Genomic DNA, 21,663 nt, shown 5'->3' with positions numbered 1-21,663 from the left:
GGGCGGGGGGGGGGGGTGACTCTCCGAGAGCAGCGATCTTTCGGCGGGCGCTCGCCGTCCCCTAATTATATTTCGTCGCGCGGGGCCGCCGGAGCCGTTCATCACCCGCGGGACGCAGCGGCAGCGGCGGAAGGGAACGCAGGCGCGGCGGCGGTGACTCAGGCACGGCTGCGGGCAAGCAGGGCGGCGGAGCACGGAGGTTCCAGGGGGCGAGGAGGAGGCCGGCACCAAATGAGTAGCGCGCGGGTGCGCGCGTGAGCGAGCGAGCCAGCCGCTCCGCGGCGGGGTTCCTGGGAATACCAGAGACGACGACGACGCTCGCCACCACCGGCATCCTTAATTGGCGGTGCCCCGGCCACGTTTTCGTCTCGGGCAGCCGAACAGCGAAGCCCTCCGAAGCGAAGGACGGGACTCGGCCCGAGCAAGCCGCTGCCAGCAGGAATGATCTCTGCGTTTTTTTTTTTATTTCCCTCCCGAGGGCCCCCTCTAAGTCCCGTTCTTTATCTTACTGCCGCTCTTCGCACCGTGATGGGATAAAGATCGCGCGGCGGGGTTACCACGTGACTCGAGGAAACGTACGCAGAATGGCTAGGAAGTATTACGAGCGCGAGAGCGGCCTTTGCTCACCTGGTACCAACCTGGAGCCAATACCTGCTAAGTGAAAGCGTTCTAAAGAAAATATAACGCACTATTGAAGTCGGATAGCAAAGATTTGAATAGAAGTAGCATAGCTTTCTCTTTTTTTCTACATAGCGCGCTGCATCTGATTGACCGCCAAACGCTGATACGCATGTGTGACGCGCACGCTTTCGGAACGGAGGCACCACCACCAGTTCGCCACACACCACCTGCAGTCGGGAAGACTTCTTGAGAAGGGAAGGGAAGAGGGTGAACGTCTGCCGTCGCGAAAGACTAGACGGGCTTATGGTGGTGAGCTAAAGAGTACATCTGACCTGCCGAGGTTACTTTACGTTCGCGAGAGCAATCGGGCGACCCAGAAGTGCGCGATATCCTCAAAATAAACAGGCCATTTAGTATAGCCACTCCGTCACTGTAGAGTGACAGCATAACGAAACGATGACGCTTTGCTTTTGCGGTTTCCTGTTCCCCCTCTCTCTCTCTTACCCTGTGTTCAAAGAATACCGCGCGCACGACGCCGACTAAGCGCGCGAGAATGGGGTCCCCTACACTTAACATTCGCCGCTCCCCATTTCCCGGTTAATGCCGTTCGATGCCGCTCGAATCTGACTCGTGGTACACTGAAACGGCTGAAACGACCACTCAAAGAAGGCGGGCGAGACCGCACACCGACAGAAGAAAAACAATAATAATAATGATAATAAATGGAGACACTCACCGCCGTTTTCCTTCTGGATCCTCACTGTTGTTGCCTGAGGAAGAGATGAAAAAAAAAACACACATTAAGGCGTCCAACGCTTGTATAGAGACATAAAGGCACAAGATTCAACGTAAAGGATCCGTGCGCGCCCCAAATCCCCTCCCACTTAAGAAAAAAAAATTGGACCACGCGTTTAGCCCACCAGCATATAATATACGTTAGGACGCTTAGAAGAAATAAGTACCAGCGATTACGGCGACACTCTTACTAACCGAAAAAAAGCGTGTATGTAGGTTAGGTACAAGTGTTTACTAGCCACAAACGCACACTTATGTGCAAAGTAACGCAATGGACACAACGTAAATGATAGCGGTGCCGTCCTTCCGACAAGGTGCTTTAGCCTCCCGCCATGCCTGTCTATCGAGTTATCCACAAATCCACTGTTTACTCTACAATCGATACAAAAGACAAATTCAAACAATCAATGCCAAACCGAAAGTTGAGATCCTGCACACAAACACACAAAAAACTGAACGTTGTGGCTAACCAAGATCGAATCGTACTCCAAAGCCTGTTTGCCCAATGGAGTACCGGACCGCATCAACTCTATTCGCAAGTGTCAATAAAGGCACGCACAGTTAGCGAGCTTCCTTTAACTTAATTCAGGTATAGGAAAGTAAGCGCAGCTTGTCAATTCACGCCGGGGGCCAAAGTATATGCTCCGGACAATGTACACCTAGCTAGCAAGAATCTTTAATGGCGCTGGTCAGGGCTGCAGTGGATAGCGAGTCATCAGTCTCGTTTGCCGCACGCTGCCACCTATAAACACAGGGTTCGCAAGCATCCTCGTCATCTGGTGTCACTGGATTCATTCGCCGTTTGTGTATACATTACGCGCGCGTGTGCCACAGCGAAGGAGAACGCAACACGAAAAAACAAGGAAACGGCAGGGGCGAAGCGCTGCCGCATCCTGTCGGCGCCGCTTGGAAGGCCTCATTAGTCGACGCACACCGCGCTTAATTAACGCGCGCTGCTATCCACTGCGGCGGGCGGAGGAGGTCGCTGGGTTGGCTTGTGAAAAGTGCAAATATAGCCGCCGCGAGCCGGCTCAGCTGGCGAGACGCTCTTTGCGTACGTACTGCGAAGGTGTTGCGGCTTGCCGAGATTCGCACGTGCAGTTTGGAAAAGCGACGGCAACAGAAGCTGCAGTGGATGGCCTGGGCAATGACTGCGCTGCTTGTCGTGAGGAAGACCACTCAAAGAAAGGCAGGTCTATGAATGCTGGGTCGGCCCCTTCTTACATCATTAACTGTATATAGCCAACCGGAGTGTTAAACTAGTTAATTATCTGTCTGTCATCTCTTATTTTTTCTCTGTTCATTTGTAGGCGAGCTAATTCGTAAATTGATGAGTAAATGTGTGGTTTTAAATGTAGCCCATCCCGCCAAGACCGCTTTTTGCATGTAAGCCTTCACAATTTAGACGGGCCTAGCCAAGGGAGTAGAGGCGTGCATAAAGTATTAGCACGTCGCAATCAACGGCAAAGCTCCTAAGCGAGTAAAACATGTAACAGCCGATATCATCGGGACGAGATCCTTTTGCATTGCGCGCCGCAATCGCTGCTTCATAAAAACGATGCCGAAGACCACGAAAAAAAAAGAAAAGATAACGGAGGCAAAGGCCGTGAAGAAGATTCCTCCGAGGACCAAAGTGAGACTGCCGTAGCCCGGGCGGGCGGCACAGATGAGACGGGACCCTGTCGCGGGGAAGGCAGGCAGCTGAGGCGGCAATCCGGGGGGGAAAAGAAAGAAAACCCGCGGGCGGTCGCGGCCGGGCAAATTGCGTGTTGCGCGCGCACCGCCAGCGGCCGGGCGTGAAACGGACCATCCATCAGAGGCCGCCGTATCTGGTCTGGCCCGTCGCCGCGCCACCTCCCGCCGCTCCGTCCGGCCACCCCCCGCTCGATACATCGCGCTGCACTGGCGAGGAACAGCGGGACCGACCGCACGTGGCCGTCACAGGGCCTCCCGCTGCTTCGGCACTCGCACCGCGAGCGACGCCGGACGTGGCCATCGCAGTTTGTTCCCGTTTACTTCTTTCAGCGCACGAAGCCAGATGCGGCCGTACTGTTTTCCGAGAGCGCGCGTTGCTGGCGAGAGACGGGAAGGCTGGCTGCTGCCGTCACCGACAAGGAGGCGTAATGAAGGGCTTCGCGTACTCCTCGTCTACGGCCATGTTGTACGTAGTATAGGTCAAGCCTCTCCGTGCCTTCCTGAGGTGCCACCGAATTCCCGAAGGAATGCGGCGTTTACAGACGTGGCCGGTGTTGCACGCGCAGGGTTATTAATGGCCATGACAGCCAGTTTACGAGCGTTGAATAGGTATGCCGCATGCTCGCTGGACGCAGCAATGCACTCCTTCCGATCGCGTATAATTAAGTCAAGCTGAGGACCAGAACGATAATTAATCTCGCTTCAGCTGCGATCAGTGGTATCAGTTCAGTTCAAAGGCTGTATAGCGACGATATCATTGTGCCACCCATCATCGTCAAACAAGCAGGATAGTCTACGCAAACCGCCGCACGAATACTGCCCCAGTTTCTTTGAATGAACTGTTAGTCGGGAGTAGGCGCATCTGGTGCTATCTTTGCTCTTGTTGTTCGCGTTATCTTTGTTCGCGTTGTTCCTCGCTACTATCCTCTCTACATCCAACTTCGCTCGACGGCTTATACCCTAACCGTGAACAATGCTTCCCGTCGCGTCGCTTCGGACGCCGCCGCTACAACAGATAGGTACAAGTCGGCTGCGACTGCTCGACCGCGCGCGGTGGCTCCGCACAGCCGGCGCGCTCAATCGGCGGCACAGGCCGATAAATCAGGATCGGCCGCCGCGTTTCCCGGAACGCCCCATCGTGCGCGCTGCGAGATGCGGGCGCTGGAGCCATCGAGACCCCCACTGGGCGCTGCGGACGACCGTGCAAGAAATCAAAGCGAGCTGAGGCCACGCGCCACCTCCCCCCCCCCCCCTGACTTCGAGGTGCCGCCAAGGACGCCGAGGTCATTCGCACCCTAAGCGAAAGTAAATAAATGAATACCGAGTCGCGCGCCGCCCGAGAAGCATATAGTTTGCCTAAACCTTATGCGATTATTCTGCCGGGAAAGATGGCTGAGAGCGCGTTAACGTGGGATCTGCACGGCCGCTCCCCGCACGGCTTTCTGTCAATAACCCGTTAATGGGGATGGCAATCGCCGGGCGGATTCTAAGGGCTGGCGTCACGGCCCTCCGAAAACGCACCACGAAAGCGCGGACAATTTAGAGTTGGTCCTTTGGTGCGCCAGCGAACGCCGGTTGTGGTCCAAAGACCGAGTCAGAGCCGAGAGTCGATAACACAAACGAAAACGAAATATATTCTCAGTTAAGGCAATACAAATAACACAAACACGTGCACACTCGGCTGGCACCAGTTACAACCTCACAATATAATTCAGATGGTGTTTACACAACGGGAGCTAAACAAACAGATCACACGCAACCAATGCAATCACATGCATTAAACTATTCGATGACCGTTAAAGTCCTGAATAAACAATGGCGTATCCAGTCCACAATACTTGGACGGTAATCGAATGCTTCTCTTCAAGGAAACACTCACGCCAGCTCCAGCGTTGATCGTCGTAGCTCAACCGTCGTCGTGACTTGTCACGGCTCACACGGTGTCGTCATCCAATTCTTCCAAATTGACGAGCGACCGACCACACACCATCATAAACACGTCTTCTTTGGCTAACGGAGCCACACTTAGCATAACTTCACCATCACCGGGCCGACTGACTCACTCCTGTCTCGACTGCACTCCCTCACTGACTGCACTACTCGACTCTCGTCGTTTGGACGCTTTTATCCCTTCTCCACCGGGTTCTAGAAGCGTCGGGATGTTTCTTCTGCGTGCAGTACAGCTAAGCCTGGGGAAAGGGCGAGAGCTTTCTCGTAGGTTCGAATCGCGGCGGCATCGCTCGCGGATGCGTCCCCCCTTCCTTCTAGAAACATCCAGGTTTTGCCGGGCGTTTGATCGCGTCGTCTGCGCCTGGCTCGATTGGGTGAGGAGGATGCGGCGCGCCGGCGTCTTTTGATGCTTGTTTTTCGTCTTTCGCGCTTCTTGGGCGCGCGATTCGCGCCGTTCTGTCTCGTAGCAGTTTGAAAGCGGCCTCGCGCGCGCTTTATAACGCGATCGTTTGTGACACTTTCATTCTTCTTTTCCTCGACGTAGCTTTCGCAAATGCGAGGAGTCGTCTTGGCCCCAGTCACGTGGCGTTCGTGTGCAGCTCGTTTCGTAACTTGATGCTTGATGTAGCCTCCCAACCACCCCTCCCTCCTATATAACACAGTCCTTCGGGCGTTTGGCGTATCTTCTCTTTCTTCTTACAGCATGCTTATACGCGGTATGATTTCATAGTAATTTTCGCGAGTTAAGTACGCACCGCTCACAGTTGTAAAGGTACATAATCTATTATGTCTCCGTTCACTGTCGACTTATGAGACACGCAAGCATTGCCGCCGACATACAGTAAATGTCCTTTGCATCCACAATGCACTTTTTTTTAAACATACCTCGAACGTGCAGTATACAGTGGCGCTTCCTCATTATTATTGCAAACTCTTGTCAAAACAACAATCTCACTCTTTTTTTGCGTTTCAGTGAGAAGGAACAAGACGATCGGAACGAACCGCGTCCAACGCTTTCCGACGCCGTTCGGGACGGGCGCGGCAGCGCGCAGTTCGAGCGCTCGCTCGCACTTCCCAAGAGGCACGCCGAAACACGGGCCAAACTTTTTCTCCGCGTTCTTCTCTCTCGGTTTCGATTGCGGTGCCTCCCTCCCTCTCTGCGGTTCCGTCGGCGCGCGCCGCCTCTCCGCTTCTCTCCCGCCTCCTCTCCCGCGCAAAGTTGTTGCCCTCTTTCCTGCGCGAACACTTCCGTAGCAAGCGACGGAGGCCGTTTCCTGCTCGCTCTTCCGTTCCGGCAGCTTTGTTTCTTGGCGCCGCCGCGTGACCAGATTGAAAGGCAAGAAGACGCGGCGGCCCACGATGACGTGACCGCGCGGGCGCTCCCGTTTCGCCGACTCTCGCCGCGGAAGTGCGCGCGGTGCGAGGCACGTTTCAGCGCCCGTACGCGCCTAGGTGCGCGCCGCAGATAAGACGCCGTTAACCGCCGGCACTGTGCGAACTTCCCAAAACGTCCTTATTTCGGTCTCTTGATCAAATAAATCAACTTCGCTCTTTCGCCCACTCTGGAAGTGCGTCGCTCGATTAACGCTGATTCCTCAGCAGCAGCAGCACAATGACACGCTTTCGGAACTTCAGGTTTGAAAATATCAATCAAACAGGGTGAAACCCCTAACACCTGAGTTTATAGCGTGCAGGTATAAGGCCATCAAAAATAAATGAAAGGGGATCGAAGCACAAAACGTAATACTGTACATTGTAAATTTCGCAAAGGCACTGACATGCGTTCGCGCACACGTTATTAATGAGGTTGATCAATCATAAACGGTGGCTGTTGTGTATTAAGGGTGCGCTCAAGTGAGTTCATCAATTATGCACTCATCTGTCGCTGCGCGCAGCTTGGCGTGCTTGTTCATTAGCTGATTTGGAAATGAATTGGAAATGAATTGGAAGAAAAACAATAAACATAAACTGAAGCTTGTTTTTTTGTGTTTGTTTCGCAGAACATTTGCGGTCTCCGCGCCGTTTGTAGCTTGCGAGCGCAACAAACGAAATGCTAGCGACTTGCCCTAACAACGCGCACTCTGACCGAGCACCATCGTCACACACGCGTACGTACACGTTTGCGTCCGAAAGAGCAAAAGCATATAAACGCGTAGGCCATGCGCGGCCTCCCCACCACTCGTGCGCGCGAGCGGACGCCGTCCTCGTAGAACGCTCGAGAGATTCACACTTGTGCCACAAAACCGCGCAGCGTTCCAGAAAGCTGCGTGTAGCGCGGCTGCGAAGCATAACGGCTCCGAGCACGCAAGTACACTTCACCGTTGGATGACCAGCGGCTGGCAAAACGGTCGCCATTGAAATTCTGATAGCTAGACCACCTTGATATCTGTCCCAACGTTTAAACCCGGTAAGCTGCACTAGGTAGGTTACGAGTTAAATTCAGTGCGACCTTATTCTTGTGCGGCGTGTTCCAAGCGTTTCCACTTGTTCACGTATACGCGAGAGAAAAGAAAAATTCAATCGGTAGTTCACACACTTTTCGTCTGGGTTTTCTCTTCAATTAATCGCCTAACTAGCGCAACTTACTCGCACATGGAAAGCTAACTAGATTCTTCGTTAACCCAACAAGTGCCTCTCACACTCGAGAAACAACTCCGTCGCAGCGTCCAAATCCCGATGCGCTTCATGAAGCAGTTAACAAAGCGCGCTCCAGGATCCACCGCACTGCACGCATTTGCTTCGCGAGTGACGGCGAGATGGGCCGTCCGCCCGTATACCGCGCGCGGCGCAATATTTTCCCGGCCGGTGCGCGGCCTCGATAGCGACGCCGTCGGAAGCGCGGCCGGCATGACCGATTGTGCAGGATCAGCAGCGCTCTGCCTGGTCAGCTCGGCTGGGAAGGGAGCTAGCACACGCGGCCCCTGCACAAACACACAACTGCAAAGCCGTCGCCCGCCCCCGACGTTATACGAGAGCTTCTTCCACGGCGGTCTTGGCACAAAAAGAAGCGGCAGCAGTAAACACGCCAAGAACAGGGCGTCCTCCAAGCGCTGGATCGAAATCCCCCCATCCAGGCACGTCCTGGATTCGAGAAGCTCACAGTTTCACCGACTCCGTTTCGTTTGCTGCCGCAAGCCGCCTTTATTTATGCCCCCGAGCCGTCGTTGCAACACCGGGCCGGCTCAACATCCTCCCTCGGGGTTACGCACACATACAGTCGAAGAAGTCTCGATCCCGGTTTGTCATAGTGAAAACAGAGAAGAGGCGCATGAAAAAGAAAAAAATAATAAAATATATATACAGAACGAAAGGACTGCAGCTGGACGGAAAAGAAACAGTACGTGATCCCACAACGCAAGGGTTCTAGAGTCGGGGATTCGGAAGGAAGAACACCAGTTTGCTTGCCACCCGCTACAAGACGCAATATGCCACGAGCTGCTCAGTAACTACGCTGGCGACATCGTACTTTTTTTTTGTCCTTTCGCTGACCGTACTACTACAGCGTTACAACTCCGGTGGATTTGACGAAATAACAAGATATGTCTCCTCCTGTACATTTTCGCGAAGCAAGTTCAGGAAGATCACGTTACGCGCGCCTCTGCCGGTGTCCTCAAATATACGTTGGACTAATGACGTTTGTCGAGTAATTATCCAGCTCAAATTTACTTATAATTCCTTGGAAATGTGAACAGCAAAGTAGCCACGTTGTTGACCGTTTCGTGCTCCCAATGAAAACAAAACAAAAAAGAAATTTCGCAAAATTTTCTTCGTTTCTTTTCGAGGCAAACTGCTGCTTTTCCGCGACCCGCGTCTTTCGTGGCTACTATCCAAAAGCTTGCGGCGAAAACAATGCCGCGAGAACGCGCGCCTTTTTAAAACCCCGAGCAAGAAGCACGGGTAGCGAGCGAAAGAACCGAGCGAAGTAGGGGGCACCACCACCACTACCGCGCAGCGGCGTCTCGCCATCGCCTCCTCGTTGATAACAGGGTCTCCGTCCTCGACATCGAGGCGAGCTCTTCGCCAACACAGACAAGGGAGCGAGCGATGGTCGAGGGGGGGAGACCTCCGTTCGTTCACGCCGCGCAATCACCTCCGCTAGAGACGCTCCCTTTGTTCAGCCGAGCCGAACCCCGGACGACCAAGGTTAGGGGGCGCGAGGGCTGTGAGATAAAGGAGAAGCAAGGAAAAATAAAAGGTCGGCCGCCTCCTTGTTCTGCAGAGAAGCGCGTGGAGGGTCAGGAACGACAAAGGTGGAAGATGGTTGGGGCAAGAAGAAAGAAGGAAGGAACGGGAGGGGAGGGGACACCAAGAGCGCCCGCCAGGGGCGTAGATGGTGGTTGAACCTCCGGGACCAGTTATTCTTTTTAAAGATGCACCCTCTGCAAAATAGCAGCGTCGCTTTCCTCGCAGTGCAGCGGGTAGGCCTCCCTCGCTGTTACGCACTTGCAGCACGCGCGAGTTCAGAAGCCCCGGCGGCCTCGAGCGGAGAAAGGAAAGAAACGACGAATAAGTGGGCGAAAAGAAAGAAGAGGGAAAGGACGGGTGCGCCGCGAATGTGCGGCTGCACACAACCTGGACACAATGGGACGAGGCACACCACACTACAGCGCTCGTCGCTGGTAGAAGTAATCTGAACGCACTAACAGCAAGTGCAGAAATACGAGGCTGACAAATATAGGCAGATTGACCTCTAGGTGATAAACATGTTGACTTACTGACTCTTACCGAAAGCCCTCGATCGACGTATTACGTGTACAACTTTCCAATTGCACCCTAGGTAACACATAACATCGCCCGAGCTGCCTGTTCGCGTCGCAGCACAAGCATCAGAGAACGGCTACACGAGGGCTTGCTCGCTCGCAAGACAGCACTCCAAACCAAAAACGGCGCGCTGGTATTATCGGCACTAGTGTGCCTCGATGACAAAACGCGCAACAAAACGCGCATCAAGGCACCCTAATCGGCACGTCCGGTTTCCTACGTGTCTCAAGGACTTCATAGCTGGCGGCAAATTAAAAGTCCACGCGCAGGTAATTGCGTATTTGGAACAAGGAACGCCATGCGAGTGAACGAAGATAAAAAAAGACAACGGATTGTGATTGCCCAACACCGCCGACAATTGCGTCGGAACTGCACGAGCAGAAAATATCGAGGGGGAGTGTCGAGTCGGCCTGGCGAGCGAGCAGGCAAACGGTCAGGCTGTGCGACAGGTTAAGCTTCGCGAAGCGCCGCGCGGAGGCGAACCCGCTTCCGGGTGCCCCCGCCACGTCCTGTCCTTTATCACACCCCCGGGAGGGGGGAGGGTGTCGGCTAGACGCTAGGAGCGAAGCGAGCCTAATCAGACGGGGCACGCCGGAGCGCTTTTCTGCCGCCGCGGGCCCGTTCCGTCCGAGCGAGCCCGCGCGCCGAATACAAAGGGAGAGAAAGAGAACAAACAAAACGATAAAAGTAACGAGAAGAGCGGCGCAATCGCGAAAAAAAAAATTTTGAAATCGAACAAAGAAAACCGGAGCGGCGGTCGCGGTGCGCAACCACTTGTACGCGGCAGCGCAAAGCGCGGCCGCGCGCGCACAGCGACGCGTCACACACGGACGCACCGCCGGCGGCGGCAACTACACACACGCCCCTTCTCTCTCTCTCTCTCTTCCACTTCGCCGTTTTCCTACAGCGGGTGGAGAAAGAGAGAGAGACGCGCGAAAGAAATAAAATAGAAGTCTCCGGGGAAGCGGAGTGCAGAAAAGAGAGAGAGAGAGCGGAGAGAGAAGGAGAAAAAGGAGCAAGGAGGACACGTCCCGCGAGCGGCGACAACGGCGAAACAAAAGCGGCTCACAGCCCCCAACTCCCCCTAGGCGCGCCACACGCACAGACGAGAGCGAGCGGCGTAAAAATCGGGAGCGCACCACGTCTCCCGCTGCCGCTCCTTTTCACGGCAGCGGGACAGGAACGGCGCTGGCTCGTTGCAGCAATGGCGCGGCAGGAGCGGCGCTCGTTTGCGCTCCGCAGCAAAGAACGGGCAAAAAAAAAAAAAAGAAGAGAAAGTGCACAAACGACAAGCGGAGTAAATGAGGGAGGCGAGCGAGCGTCGAGGGAGACGGCGAGAGGCCTCAACGCGGACGACGCCGACGACGCGCGTCTCATTTCCAACGACCCCCACTGCCGCCCCAACCCGACGTTCAGGGAAACGCCGCCTGCCAGGGCTTTCTTTCCAGACATTTTTTTTTTTTTCGTCTCTCTTCGACAGCGAGAAAGGCGCACGCGCGCGCTCTGGGGCGAAAGAAAAGCGGTCTTTTTTTCTCGAGTGGCGCGAAGCCGACGCGCGCTCACGCAGCGTCGACGCGTAGCGTCAGCTTTCTGGGCCGAGGGAAACGACGTCGCTTGGAATCGCGTTCCCGTTTTTTCCGAAGCATTTCTTTTTAGTGGGGGTTCAGACGTCGCAGCCACAATACTGAGGGACAGCGGATGGCACTGCAGTTTACGAAATGAGAGAACGCTTACAGAAGGACAGAGCCAGCAGAAAAAAAGAAAGAACAGAAAATTCGTAGACCGCCACGGCAGATGTAATTTTAATGTAGTGAGCGCAAGATATGAAGAGACGGGGTAGCCTCGTTCACAAGCGTAAAAAAATCGCTTACATCAATGCTGCATTCACCTACAGGAACGGAAAGGCGAACATGGCGTTACAAGTTGAAGCGGTCTCTCTTAGCTCAGGTACATCAACTACAAAAGACCTCTCGCACTCCCTCCCCAAATTGATGGTCGTTATTCTCAGCGAAATCAACGGGGGAAATTGACAAAACGAAATGTTCAGTGCAGTTGGCTTCATATTCCTTCCTTGAATAGTGACACATGCGTAAAGTTCCCCTCTTGCAAGAAGGGCAAATCTGGACCAATTTTGTGGCGAGCTTTGGGCATCCGTCTCGAGAAGCCCGAGCGCTCCCCGCCCATTCTTTCCTCCAGAGGTCATTAGGCCGCCTGGCGTAGTAAGATCCCCTCTCGATGCTCGCAGGCATTCCCCTCTCTGCGGTGTAGAAGCCGCTACGCCCTGAGCGGTGACCGTTTTGAGAGCCGCGATTCCGAGAAACGCTTCGAGTGGTAAGCAACTACTTCTCAGCGGGGTACGCTGAAACGGCAGTCCCTCCTAGGCCTAAAGGAGACCGCGATGCATCTCGGCATCAGCGACGGGCCGATGCATGAGACGGTTCTTTGGGCGTTTAGCGGCATCCGGGTCTAGCCATGCGCTAATTCCGCAACGTGGGCCCAAGAGCAGAGCTTGTACACTTCCGTGAGATACGATAGCCGACGCAGGCACGTAGGCAAGGGGTGGGGGGGGGGGGCCGGGGGCCCGGGCCCCTCCCGAAATTCGTCGAGCCTTTTATGTTCCCGGGCAATTTTTTTTTTCTTTTTGCCATGAAAAGACTTTCTTTCGAATAATTAGGCCTTGCCCCCCCCCCCCGAAAAAAAATCCTGGCTACGTGCCTGAGCCGACGTGTGCTTACGCGGTCACGCCGGCAATACATACTCTCCGCCCAATGGCGTCGGTAATTTTTGGACAGCGACGAAAGAAACCTCATGACCTGCTGAAGTGTATAGTGTTCTCGCGCCTGTAAAAGTGTGTACATACTCGCGCTCTGGTAGCGCGACCAGAATCGCCGAAGGCAACGGTCAAAAGCACGGCTAATTGGCCTAGTTGGTATTGGTTCATACTTAGCAATGGCTAAGGTTGAGAGAAATCTCAATTAAACGGCGTAATACGCTAAGTTTTTAAGCAGCGACAAGCATCAAACTTAAGCGCGAGACCTTTGCTGTCGTGAGGTATCCGAATTTGCTGCCACACATCTTTCTTCAATTTCCACAATGCTAACGTTCGTCGCATCTGTAGAACGCATGACGATGGTTGCAACAAATGTCTTAATCATATAGCGCGGTGTGAATAGCACGTAAATCATTTACAAAGGTAATACTTACATAAGTTGAATGATATGGTAATAACGTATTGCGCTAAAACACTTAAATTACTGATTATCACGGGCGTACGAGGTATCGAATTATATGCGGTTCGGCCCAGTGGCGGCTGCCCCGACGTGCAGCGCGACGACAACGCTCACGTCTCAGAAACGAGACGAGGAAAGAGCCGACTTTCCGAGCAACACCGCGGCACCCAGCTCGGCTAGTGCGGGCCGTTTAGCGAGCGACCTTGAGGCGTCGACCACCAGGGTCAAACGCGAGCGCCGGCTCACGCACGCCACTCCGCGCGGCGCGCACGTTCGCTTTCGAAATCACGACGGCCAACCGGCCCGATTAATTGCGGTCCAATCTGGCGTGTTCCGTGCCTGCGCGAGGCAGCCCGTTAAGCTAATATGAATAAAGAGAAATCGCTCAGCGACCATCGCATGCTGCTAACAAGGAGAACTAGAATAGGGTTGTGGCCAACTGACCTCGACAGTTCTGGGCTCCTTGACCCGGTCCTGCTGCAGCGGCGGCGAGGACTTGGTGCGCGCCGTGGCGTCCTTGCACGGTGTCGAAGTTGTCGCCGGGAGGTGGTGGTGGTGGTGATGCGCCGAGCGAGAGGTTTCCTCCTTCACGGGCGACGTGACGCCGAAAGCCGAGGTGGCGGCCTCCATGGCCGGCAGCGCCGACGACGGAGGCAGCACGTGACTGCCATTGCTGCTGTGCAGCTGCTGCAGGTACTGCAGGTGCGCCTGGTGCGCATGCGCGATCACTTCCGCGGCCGTAGTGCGCGGCACCGAAGCGACGCTCGAGGGCGCCGCCGTTGTCGCCGGCTTGTGGTCCCCGAAGAAGAAGTTCAGCGTCGGTTTCTCGTCGTGCGGCGTGGTCATCTTGCTGTGGTGGTGGTGATGCTTGCCGTGCAGGCTCGTCGTCGAGGCCGCGGGCAGCGTCGGTTTGCCCAGGAGCAGGGCCCCCGGCGCGGCAGACGGCTCGGCCGTCTTGGGACTCGTCGCCGGCGGCACCGCCGCGATGAGCGGCGGCGGACTCAGCGGGCTCTTGGCGGCCGGTCGCTTGCCGGCGTCGTTGGTTCCGGTGTGCGAGGTCTTTGCCTCGTCCGGCGGCTGCATCGCTTCCAGCCGGGGCATCTTGGCGCGCTCGGGCTCGGGAGGCGGCGGTGGCCGGCCGCCGCTGGACGAGCCGAGCCTGAGAGAGGACGTGAGCCGCGACCGCTGCTCTTCGTCAATGACCACCACGTCGTTTATGTGGTGGTGGTGCGGGTGGTGGTCGACGTTGTTGGAGGCAAAGGCCGAAGAAGAGGATCGCTTGTTCGACGAAGACTTGCTGTGGTGGCTGCCGCTGCTCCGGCTATTGTTACGCGAATCGGACGACGATCGGTCCGAGGAGCGCGACGAAGAGTCCTTCTTCTTCTGCGGGCTCGGCGTCGTCAGTAGCGGCGTCGTCGTCGGCGGCGGGATGATCGGAGGCAGGCCCCATCCGGAGTAGAAAGGAAGGTGCGCGGCGGCGGCGGCGTTGAGGTAGTCCTCTCGCTTCACCGTCTCGCCAAACGCCGAGCTCAGACCACCGCCCAGCGAGGGCCTCGGTCCCAGGAGGTTGATGGCCGCGGCGGCGGCCGTGGCCGCAGCAGCTGCTGCGGCGGTGGAGGCAGCGGTCGACGAAGATGAGGTGGCCGACGTGGACGTGTCTGTCGTGTGGCGGTTGGAAGAGGATGACTTCTTGTGCTCCCGAGAGGAGGTCGAAGACGAGGTGGAGGAAGTGCTCGTGGTCTGCGCTGACCCCGAAGTGGAGGCGAACTTGGCCGACGTCTGGCTCTCCTGCAGCCTTTGCATGTGCTCGGCCGCGTAACGCACGGGGTCCGCGATGTAGGAGGACGACGAGGAGGCCTTGTCCGCTGCGGAGGCAGACACGCCGTTGGCGCGAGGGTAGGAGCCGGCCTTGGCGTCGTCGGCCAGGCGGCACGGGTCTGGCTTGGGCATCATGTCGGCAAACATGGAGGAGTAGCCGGCGGGCAGCGCGGTAGCTGCCGTGGGGGGGTACAACGATCGGGCTAGGTCTCCAGGCGCCAGGGCAGGTGCGCCCGCGTTGCGCATGCTGAGTGCGAGAGCGGCAGCCGGCTCAAGGAAGGCGGCGGTCGAAGGCGCGGCTGCCCGGGCGGTGGCCGCCGAGTGGAAGGCCACTTGCTGGTCCAGGCAGCCCAGCCGGGCGGCGGCCATGGCATGGTGCTGCGCCGCCGCGGCGCTTCCGAATGCCTGCACAGGGGAGATGAGGTTCATTTTCTAGCTTATGTGGAATGCTTTAACCCTGAGGCAACCCAAAGTTATAGAGAGCTTAAGAATGCTGGATTGCTGTTCGCAAGTCTCCATCCTCAGAAAACGATTATACAGAAGTAATTGCGACCATGTAAGGAGTGTTGAAATTCCTAACTGCAAGGATTCTCGGTCCTTCCTGTAGACTGCATCGAAATTTCATTATCCACGCGATTTTGCAGCCATTCGCACGATTTGAGCTTTCTTGCGTCCGTACAACTACAACATTACGCCAAGAGAGAGCATGCGCATGTGGAATTTGAAGGAAGACACGTTACCTGTTGCAGGAAGGTGTCGGCGGCGATGCGTTGCTGGTAGTGCTGTAATCGCAGGAATGCTGCCGGATCGAGCAGGTGCCGGCCGTAGGCAGCGGCCAGCTTGCGGTGCTCGAGGAGCAGAAGCTCCTCGGCGGCTGCGGCCTCGGGCCCGTCGGGCCGCACGTGCTTGAGCGACAGGTCCAGCGGAATTTCGCCTCGCTCCCCGCGGACGCCCGCAGAGCTGGCGAGCGCGGCCGCCGCCGCGGCGGCGGTCACGCCGTCCAGCGGTCCCCGACCGTCGAACGGCCGCACCGCCGGAGGGAAGAAGCTCGCGTAGTACATCGCGGTCGCCGTCCTGAGAAAGAAAAGAGAGAGAGAGATTAATACGCAAGTGCACACCACAGTTGTATGGTGGTGTTGACGAAGCGATATATAAAATGCCACGCTCGCCGTCGTGGCTACGAGCGGCGCTGATTAACACTCCTAGGTTTGCATTGCACACAAATACCCAATAAGGTGGAAGGGAGGGCGACCGCCGCCGTAGCTCAATTGGTAGAGCACCGGGCGCATTATACGAAGGTTGCAGGTTCGGTCACTGCCGGCGGCCAGTTGTCTTTTCGTCCACCCCACTTTCTTCACTTATTATCACAAGAATACATTTAAAAAGAGTACAAATAACGTGCCCTATGCCTTCGTTGGCTTCATTGTCTGTTGCTTTTCATTAATTTGTGTTATACAAAAAGTAGCGACACATACAGCTATTGTTGAAAGTTTGCGTTGTGTGTGCGTCAAGGCAACTTCGTCCCGTCTCCGAGGCTCTACGCAAATATAGCGCTAGGACGCATACATGCTAATTACGCAGAATCCGTTCCTAGCGCTTTCCTTGTTTGTTGTTGTTGTTAATGTTCAGCAGTTCGCAACAACCAATTGAATGGTAACGGCCTTGGTGACGTAGTAGTAGTAAATAAAACAGCTTTCACTGTCTGTCACAACCCCGTTAATGGATCGTTTGTGACATCGCTGGAGAGCGATTACAAGAAGCTCAACAATGGCAAAGTCTATCACAAAATTCCTTGAAGCAACCAACCATGTATCACCTATATCAAAACTCGCGCCGACTTATTTTTTGTAATTCCTCCACACAGGCTTCACAGGCTCAGTTTATATACAAGGGCAAGCTATGAGCCACATGGGCCTTGTTTCCACTGCCAACAAAATGCATATATAGACGTCCTCTACAACAATCGAAAGCGCTGTCTACAAAAAAAAAAAAAAACTTTGCCGACGGTTCGAGATAGAAAAAAGGAAAATTGTCGCATCGTTCTCATCTCCCCGCGTATGGCATTACGAAAGGTCGCTAGATCAAGCAAGACGAATGCGGAGGCGATTGTCTCTTGATGGATTAGCGCGCGACCTCCACTGCAGAAACATCAAAAAGAGAGAGAAGGCGCAAGAACTACGCGCGGCGCGGTATAGAGCAGGCGAATGCATACGATCACTACAAGCAGCAAGACGAAACCCTGCCGGCGTCGCACAAGCAACCAACAGTAATTATAAGATATTGAAAACCTAGTTCTTTACAAAACGAGCGCTTGTCTGCGTCGTGATTGTGCGCATTTCTTCTTTTTTTTTTTTTTTTTGCAATAGTTCCGCAAAGCTCTGGTCTACAAATGCTGCATCTGCCCCAGCGGTGAATGTGGCCAACTTTGTACATTCGCTTTTGAAAAACGACTTTATCGGCTTGACTAGTTGATCGACTTCGACAAAACATTTATTCGTAAATGAGAACAACTACATCATGCGAAGCTCGCGCGCATGTAAAACTACAACTCAGAAATTTCGAAAACGGTGGAGCGTGATAACTAAGAAGTAACATGTCAAGAACAGTCTGAAGCCACGAGGCTTATTACACACTTCATTGTTCTTAGGGATATCACAGCGCGAGAGTTTAAACAATAATCACGTTAAAGGGGCGTCCCTGTTTGAAGCAGCAATAACTCGAAGATAGGTAGTCGATCCGGTAGGAATTTCTTCCCTTATTTCGGACGGAACAGCCGCGTTGATAGAGCGTGCACCCACAACAAATCGCGAGAAAACTGGATTTCATGCGTCCAAGACGGGGATAACGGCAGTCTAAAAAAGTTCTGCAGACAAAATACTCTGTACAGACCACTAAAATTACGTCTGTCTACTCTCCGCGTCCGTTTCGAAGAAGGAGTGGAGAAACAGTCCCAATACTTGTACAAGAATAGACCATCAACTAACTTAAACGATTATTCGACGGGAGTGTCGATCGAGCGCAGATCAGTGACGCTCTCATCAATGCTAATCAATCAGTCCTGGTAGGAAGCTGAGGCGACAGAACGCTGGATCAACTGATACGAGTCGACCTTTCTACAAACGCATGCTCCTTGTGTATACGCTGGTGGATCGGTTGAAAGCAGCCCGCAAAGGGAACTGACACGTAAAGAAGACCACAGTACACAGTAAACCACTTTACACCCTTAAGGGGGTTTTGCCGTGTCTATAACTAACACCCTTACACCCTAGGAAAAGGGTGTTTTGACGTATCAAAACACCCATACCATAGGGTGTTTCCAATGGCCTAAACACCCTTATCACTGAAAAATTTGAAAAAAAAATCTACCAGTCAGGGAACATGCAATTATAGATGACATCAGCGTAGAAGGTGTGCGCACGCGCCACACCGCGGCACACACAACAAAGCGTATTGTAAAATACCACATGGACGGAGCCAGAGCCGTATATTGGCTCTGGACGGAGCGCTCGTGCTACACAGCCTTACACTGACCATCTGGTATATATAGCCATAGTATCTTAAGCCGCCGTTCAGTGCCGGTGGAGATATTTCTGTTCCGTATAAGTGAACATTAAACATTAGGAGAATAGGCGTAAATATATGGTACGCTTGTAGATAGCCCTAAAAGAGACATATCTTTTAATCTAAACTCGCCGAAGGTCCAACGACATTTTAATCAGCGAGTCCCAGTTATCATCTGGCACGCTGTGGTATGGGCCATGGGTGTTTCGATAACACATAACACCCTTAACTCCTAAAGGGTGTTTAGCTAGAGCATTACCCCCTAAAGGCTGTTTTGGGGAAGGAAAACACCCTTACACCCTAATTTTTGCAAATTTGGTTAGGCAAAAGGGTGTTTTGCTTGCTTGAAACCCCCTTAAGGGTGCAAAGTGGTTTACAGTGTATACAGGTCCACGGAAAGGACATCCCGAAATCAATGCGTTATCATGGATGGCTGCCTCGTATACACTGATCAGCCACGATATTGTGCGCACTCGAAACGCAATACGAGCAGCCAACCAACGCTGCATGCACCATTTCAGTTCACGCTGCTTTCAGCTATTCGACAGTCAGTTCGCGCGCGATTTCCAAACAAGTACTGCGGAATGATCTTCGCTGAAAGAAAGGCCCGTCGTCGAGTGAAGAAGCACGCCACGAAATGAAGAACGAAAAATAAAAGGAGAGCCGATTGGTATTGTTGCCGTGATGGGAACGCTCTCTTCGCAACCCACACACGTTCGCGGACGACAGCTTACCCCCCCCCCCCCCCCCCGTTTTTCTTATCATTTTCTGTCTCTTCTCCACATCTTCTAGTTCACCGCCCCGAAGCCTTTTTTTTTTTTTCGGATGTACAGCCAGCTCACCGTATACGAGGCTTTCCTCTTTATCTGTCAAGCTCATTATCCTCGCTAACGTCGCGTTTCATTGCGTAGTATTTCCACCGCAGTGAGACGGCAGCAGCGATAAACCGGCATCGGCAATGGAAGAGACGAATCGAATAAGTAAAAATAAGAGGGCGGCGACGATCGAGATGCCCAGAGACGGGAATAAGAAACGTGAGGGAATTCAGAAAGAAGGGAGAGATTCAGAAGAAGGGAGACGCCTTCGCAACCGCCGCGGACCTGAACGTGCACGTCTCGTAATGGGACGAGGGCGCAGATGGTGTCGGTCTGGCCGGCCCAGACAAAGTCGACGGAGAGGCTATAGAAGAGAGGCCACCCGTCCCCGCGTGCATGAAGGGCCGTGGGCGCAAGGGCTCGGGACGAGAGCCCAGCGCGCGTTGCGACACGACCAATGCGCTGCCGCACTCCCTCGAGGCGCCTTTGAGGCCGCCGCCGCCGTAGTTCGCATGGTTTTCCAGTAAGGACCCCCTTCGTATCGAAGGATGTCGAAAGCCGGAGAGATGATGACGCCTCGGGCGAAGCTGCGAGTCGCTTGCAGAACGACCGAGACGGGCCAACCCGCATTTCCTGCGGCGCCGTCGTCCGCGTGATGCGCTCGCCAACGCGCAGCGCCGGTCCAAGCCCCTCGCCGTCGATTTATGGGACGAAATAGGACGCGCTGATCGGTTTTATCCGCTGCTGCGCAAGAGCGGACGGGGCCGCGGATTTGCAACATCGAATGCGCATGCAGTCGCATAGTGCGCATTGAGATGGAAGAAAGCTGCGATTCATCGAACTCGTTTACCCGTGCTGGGAGTCCGCAGAACGGAAACGAAAAGTGGTCGTTTCCTTAAGACAAGGCAGCTGTCCAAGCTCGAAATCGGTAGCACGGTCTTATAAAGGAGCACCCTTGGCGCCAAATACGCGGCACGAAGTGTAAATATATTTTACTCTTATCCTTTTTTTCACTACATTCGTAAAATTGCCGTAAACGCGAGTCTCCGAACGTAGTTCTAGCGACACTATTCAAATTTACTTGTAAAGCAAAGGGGAGGAGTAGATGCGCATATCAATCACAAATGAAAGTATGCCTGCGAAACGCGTCCCGCGCATTACGATCGACAGCGAAGAAAATGTGAAGCGCTTGAAAAAAAAGATGCATAGAAAAAAAATAAAGCGCTGACATCGCAACTGCGATTCCACGAGGAATCTTGGACGCCATACAGGCAGAGCGCCAATAGTACGAGCCGTCGCGCGTGCTCTCAGGCCCAACGACGGAAGCCGATTACGAGGTACCGCCTCGGAGCTTCTCAAGCGATCTGGCTCGTTATGCAGAGTTCAGTGCAATGGAGGGAAAATGCTTGCAAAGGTTTTCCTCGTGCACCCGTTGCGCATAACATCCTTAGAAAACTGGAACCTATAATACGTATACGTGCGACCAGTTGCGGCAAGCGTGGAACGCAGCAAACGATGCCAAGACACTTCGCCAAATCGAGAAAGACATACGTCTCGAAACCAGAAGCCGCGCAACGAGGGTGGGAGGGGAACGGCAAGCGAGCGGTGTATTACGCCGGACGCGTTTTATCGCGCATGCAAATTGCGCGCCGACCGCGCGTGCGCGCCTCGAATGACGCTGCGCCCAACTACATAGGCTGGGAGCGCGGCGCAACAGCATCACCGACGGCGCACGTCGTCGTTTAGAGCAGTAATTGCGGCGGCGGGCAGCATAAACGGGGCCACGGCGCTCGCCCCGCCAAAAGCGCGAGCAAAACGCGGTTCAGAGCGGGCGCTGATTGGTTTTAGAGCCGCCCGCCGCTCACCCTGGTGCGTGCTAGCTGCAACAACCCCACCGGCGGCCGACAATTTAGCCGTCATGAAGGAGACGCCGGTAAGGAGGCGTGGGAGCGCTCGAAGAAAGGCCAGAAGACATGCGGTGAGGCAGAACAAGAAAAAAAAGAAAGAAACAACGGCGGCAGCGCCATTAACGGGAATGCTGGAGCGTTAAGAGCGCACGCTGCGGTGGCGCCAGCGTTTAATAACGCTCGCGATACCCCGGCATCGCTTCTCTGCTTCTTTTTTTATCTCTTTTACCAAAGGCCTTCCCGCGCGGTGCGTCGTGTTACGGCGAGCACCCGGCAGCAAGTGATGGAGCTCGGGACCATGCACATCGTATAAAATGGTGGCATGCAGAAGTGGGATACGAAAGTACCGAGCCTCGTCTATATCGCAACATCTGTCAAAGCTGCCACCTTCAGCTTCCTGACATCGCAGATTGGGCTAGTTTTACACCGCGAGGTGAAAGCAACGCAAGCTAAAGCGAATACACGATGAAACACGCCTGGAAAAGTGCGGCTGCAACTTACAAACATCTA

At 54.4% G+C, this 21,663-nt stretch overlaps 1 protein-coding gene across 1 annotated transcript in view; it reads right to left on the bottom strand.

Moving 5' to 3' along the window:
- Nucleotides 1-21,663, bottom strand: part of LOC119385505 (serine-rich adhesin for platelets) — a 58,047-nt gene that overhangs the window by 13,321 nt on the left and 23,063 nt on the right. Inside the window, exons 2-4 of the mRNA XM_049414009.1 lie at nucleotides 15,611-15,944; nucleotides 13,497-15,275; nucleotides 1,358-1,391 (exon numbers count right to left, since the gene is read on the bottom strand). Of these exons, the coding sequence (XP_049269966.1) occupies nucleotides 1,358-1,391; nucleotides 13,497-15,275; nucleotides 15,611-15,931 (2,134 nt within the window). The 5' untranslated portion in view covers nucleotides 15,932-15,944. The remainder of the gene's footprint in view (nucleotides 1-1,357; nucleotides 1,392-13,496; nucleotides 15,276-15,610; nucleotides 15,945-21,663) is intronic.

This window comes from Rhipicephalus sanguineus, chromosome 3, assembly GCF_013339695.2.
Source record: "Rhipicephalus sanguineus isolate Rsan-2018 chromosome 3, BIME_Rsan_1.4, whole genome shotgun sequence".
Lineage (NCBI taxonomy): Eukaryota > Metazoa > Arthropoda > Arachnida > Ixodida > Ixodidae > Rhipicephalus > Rhipicephalus sanguineus.
Note: the sequence above shows the minus strand (reverse complement) of the source record. Positions and strands in the feature narration are given on the sequence as shown.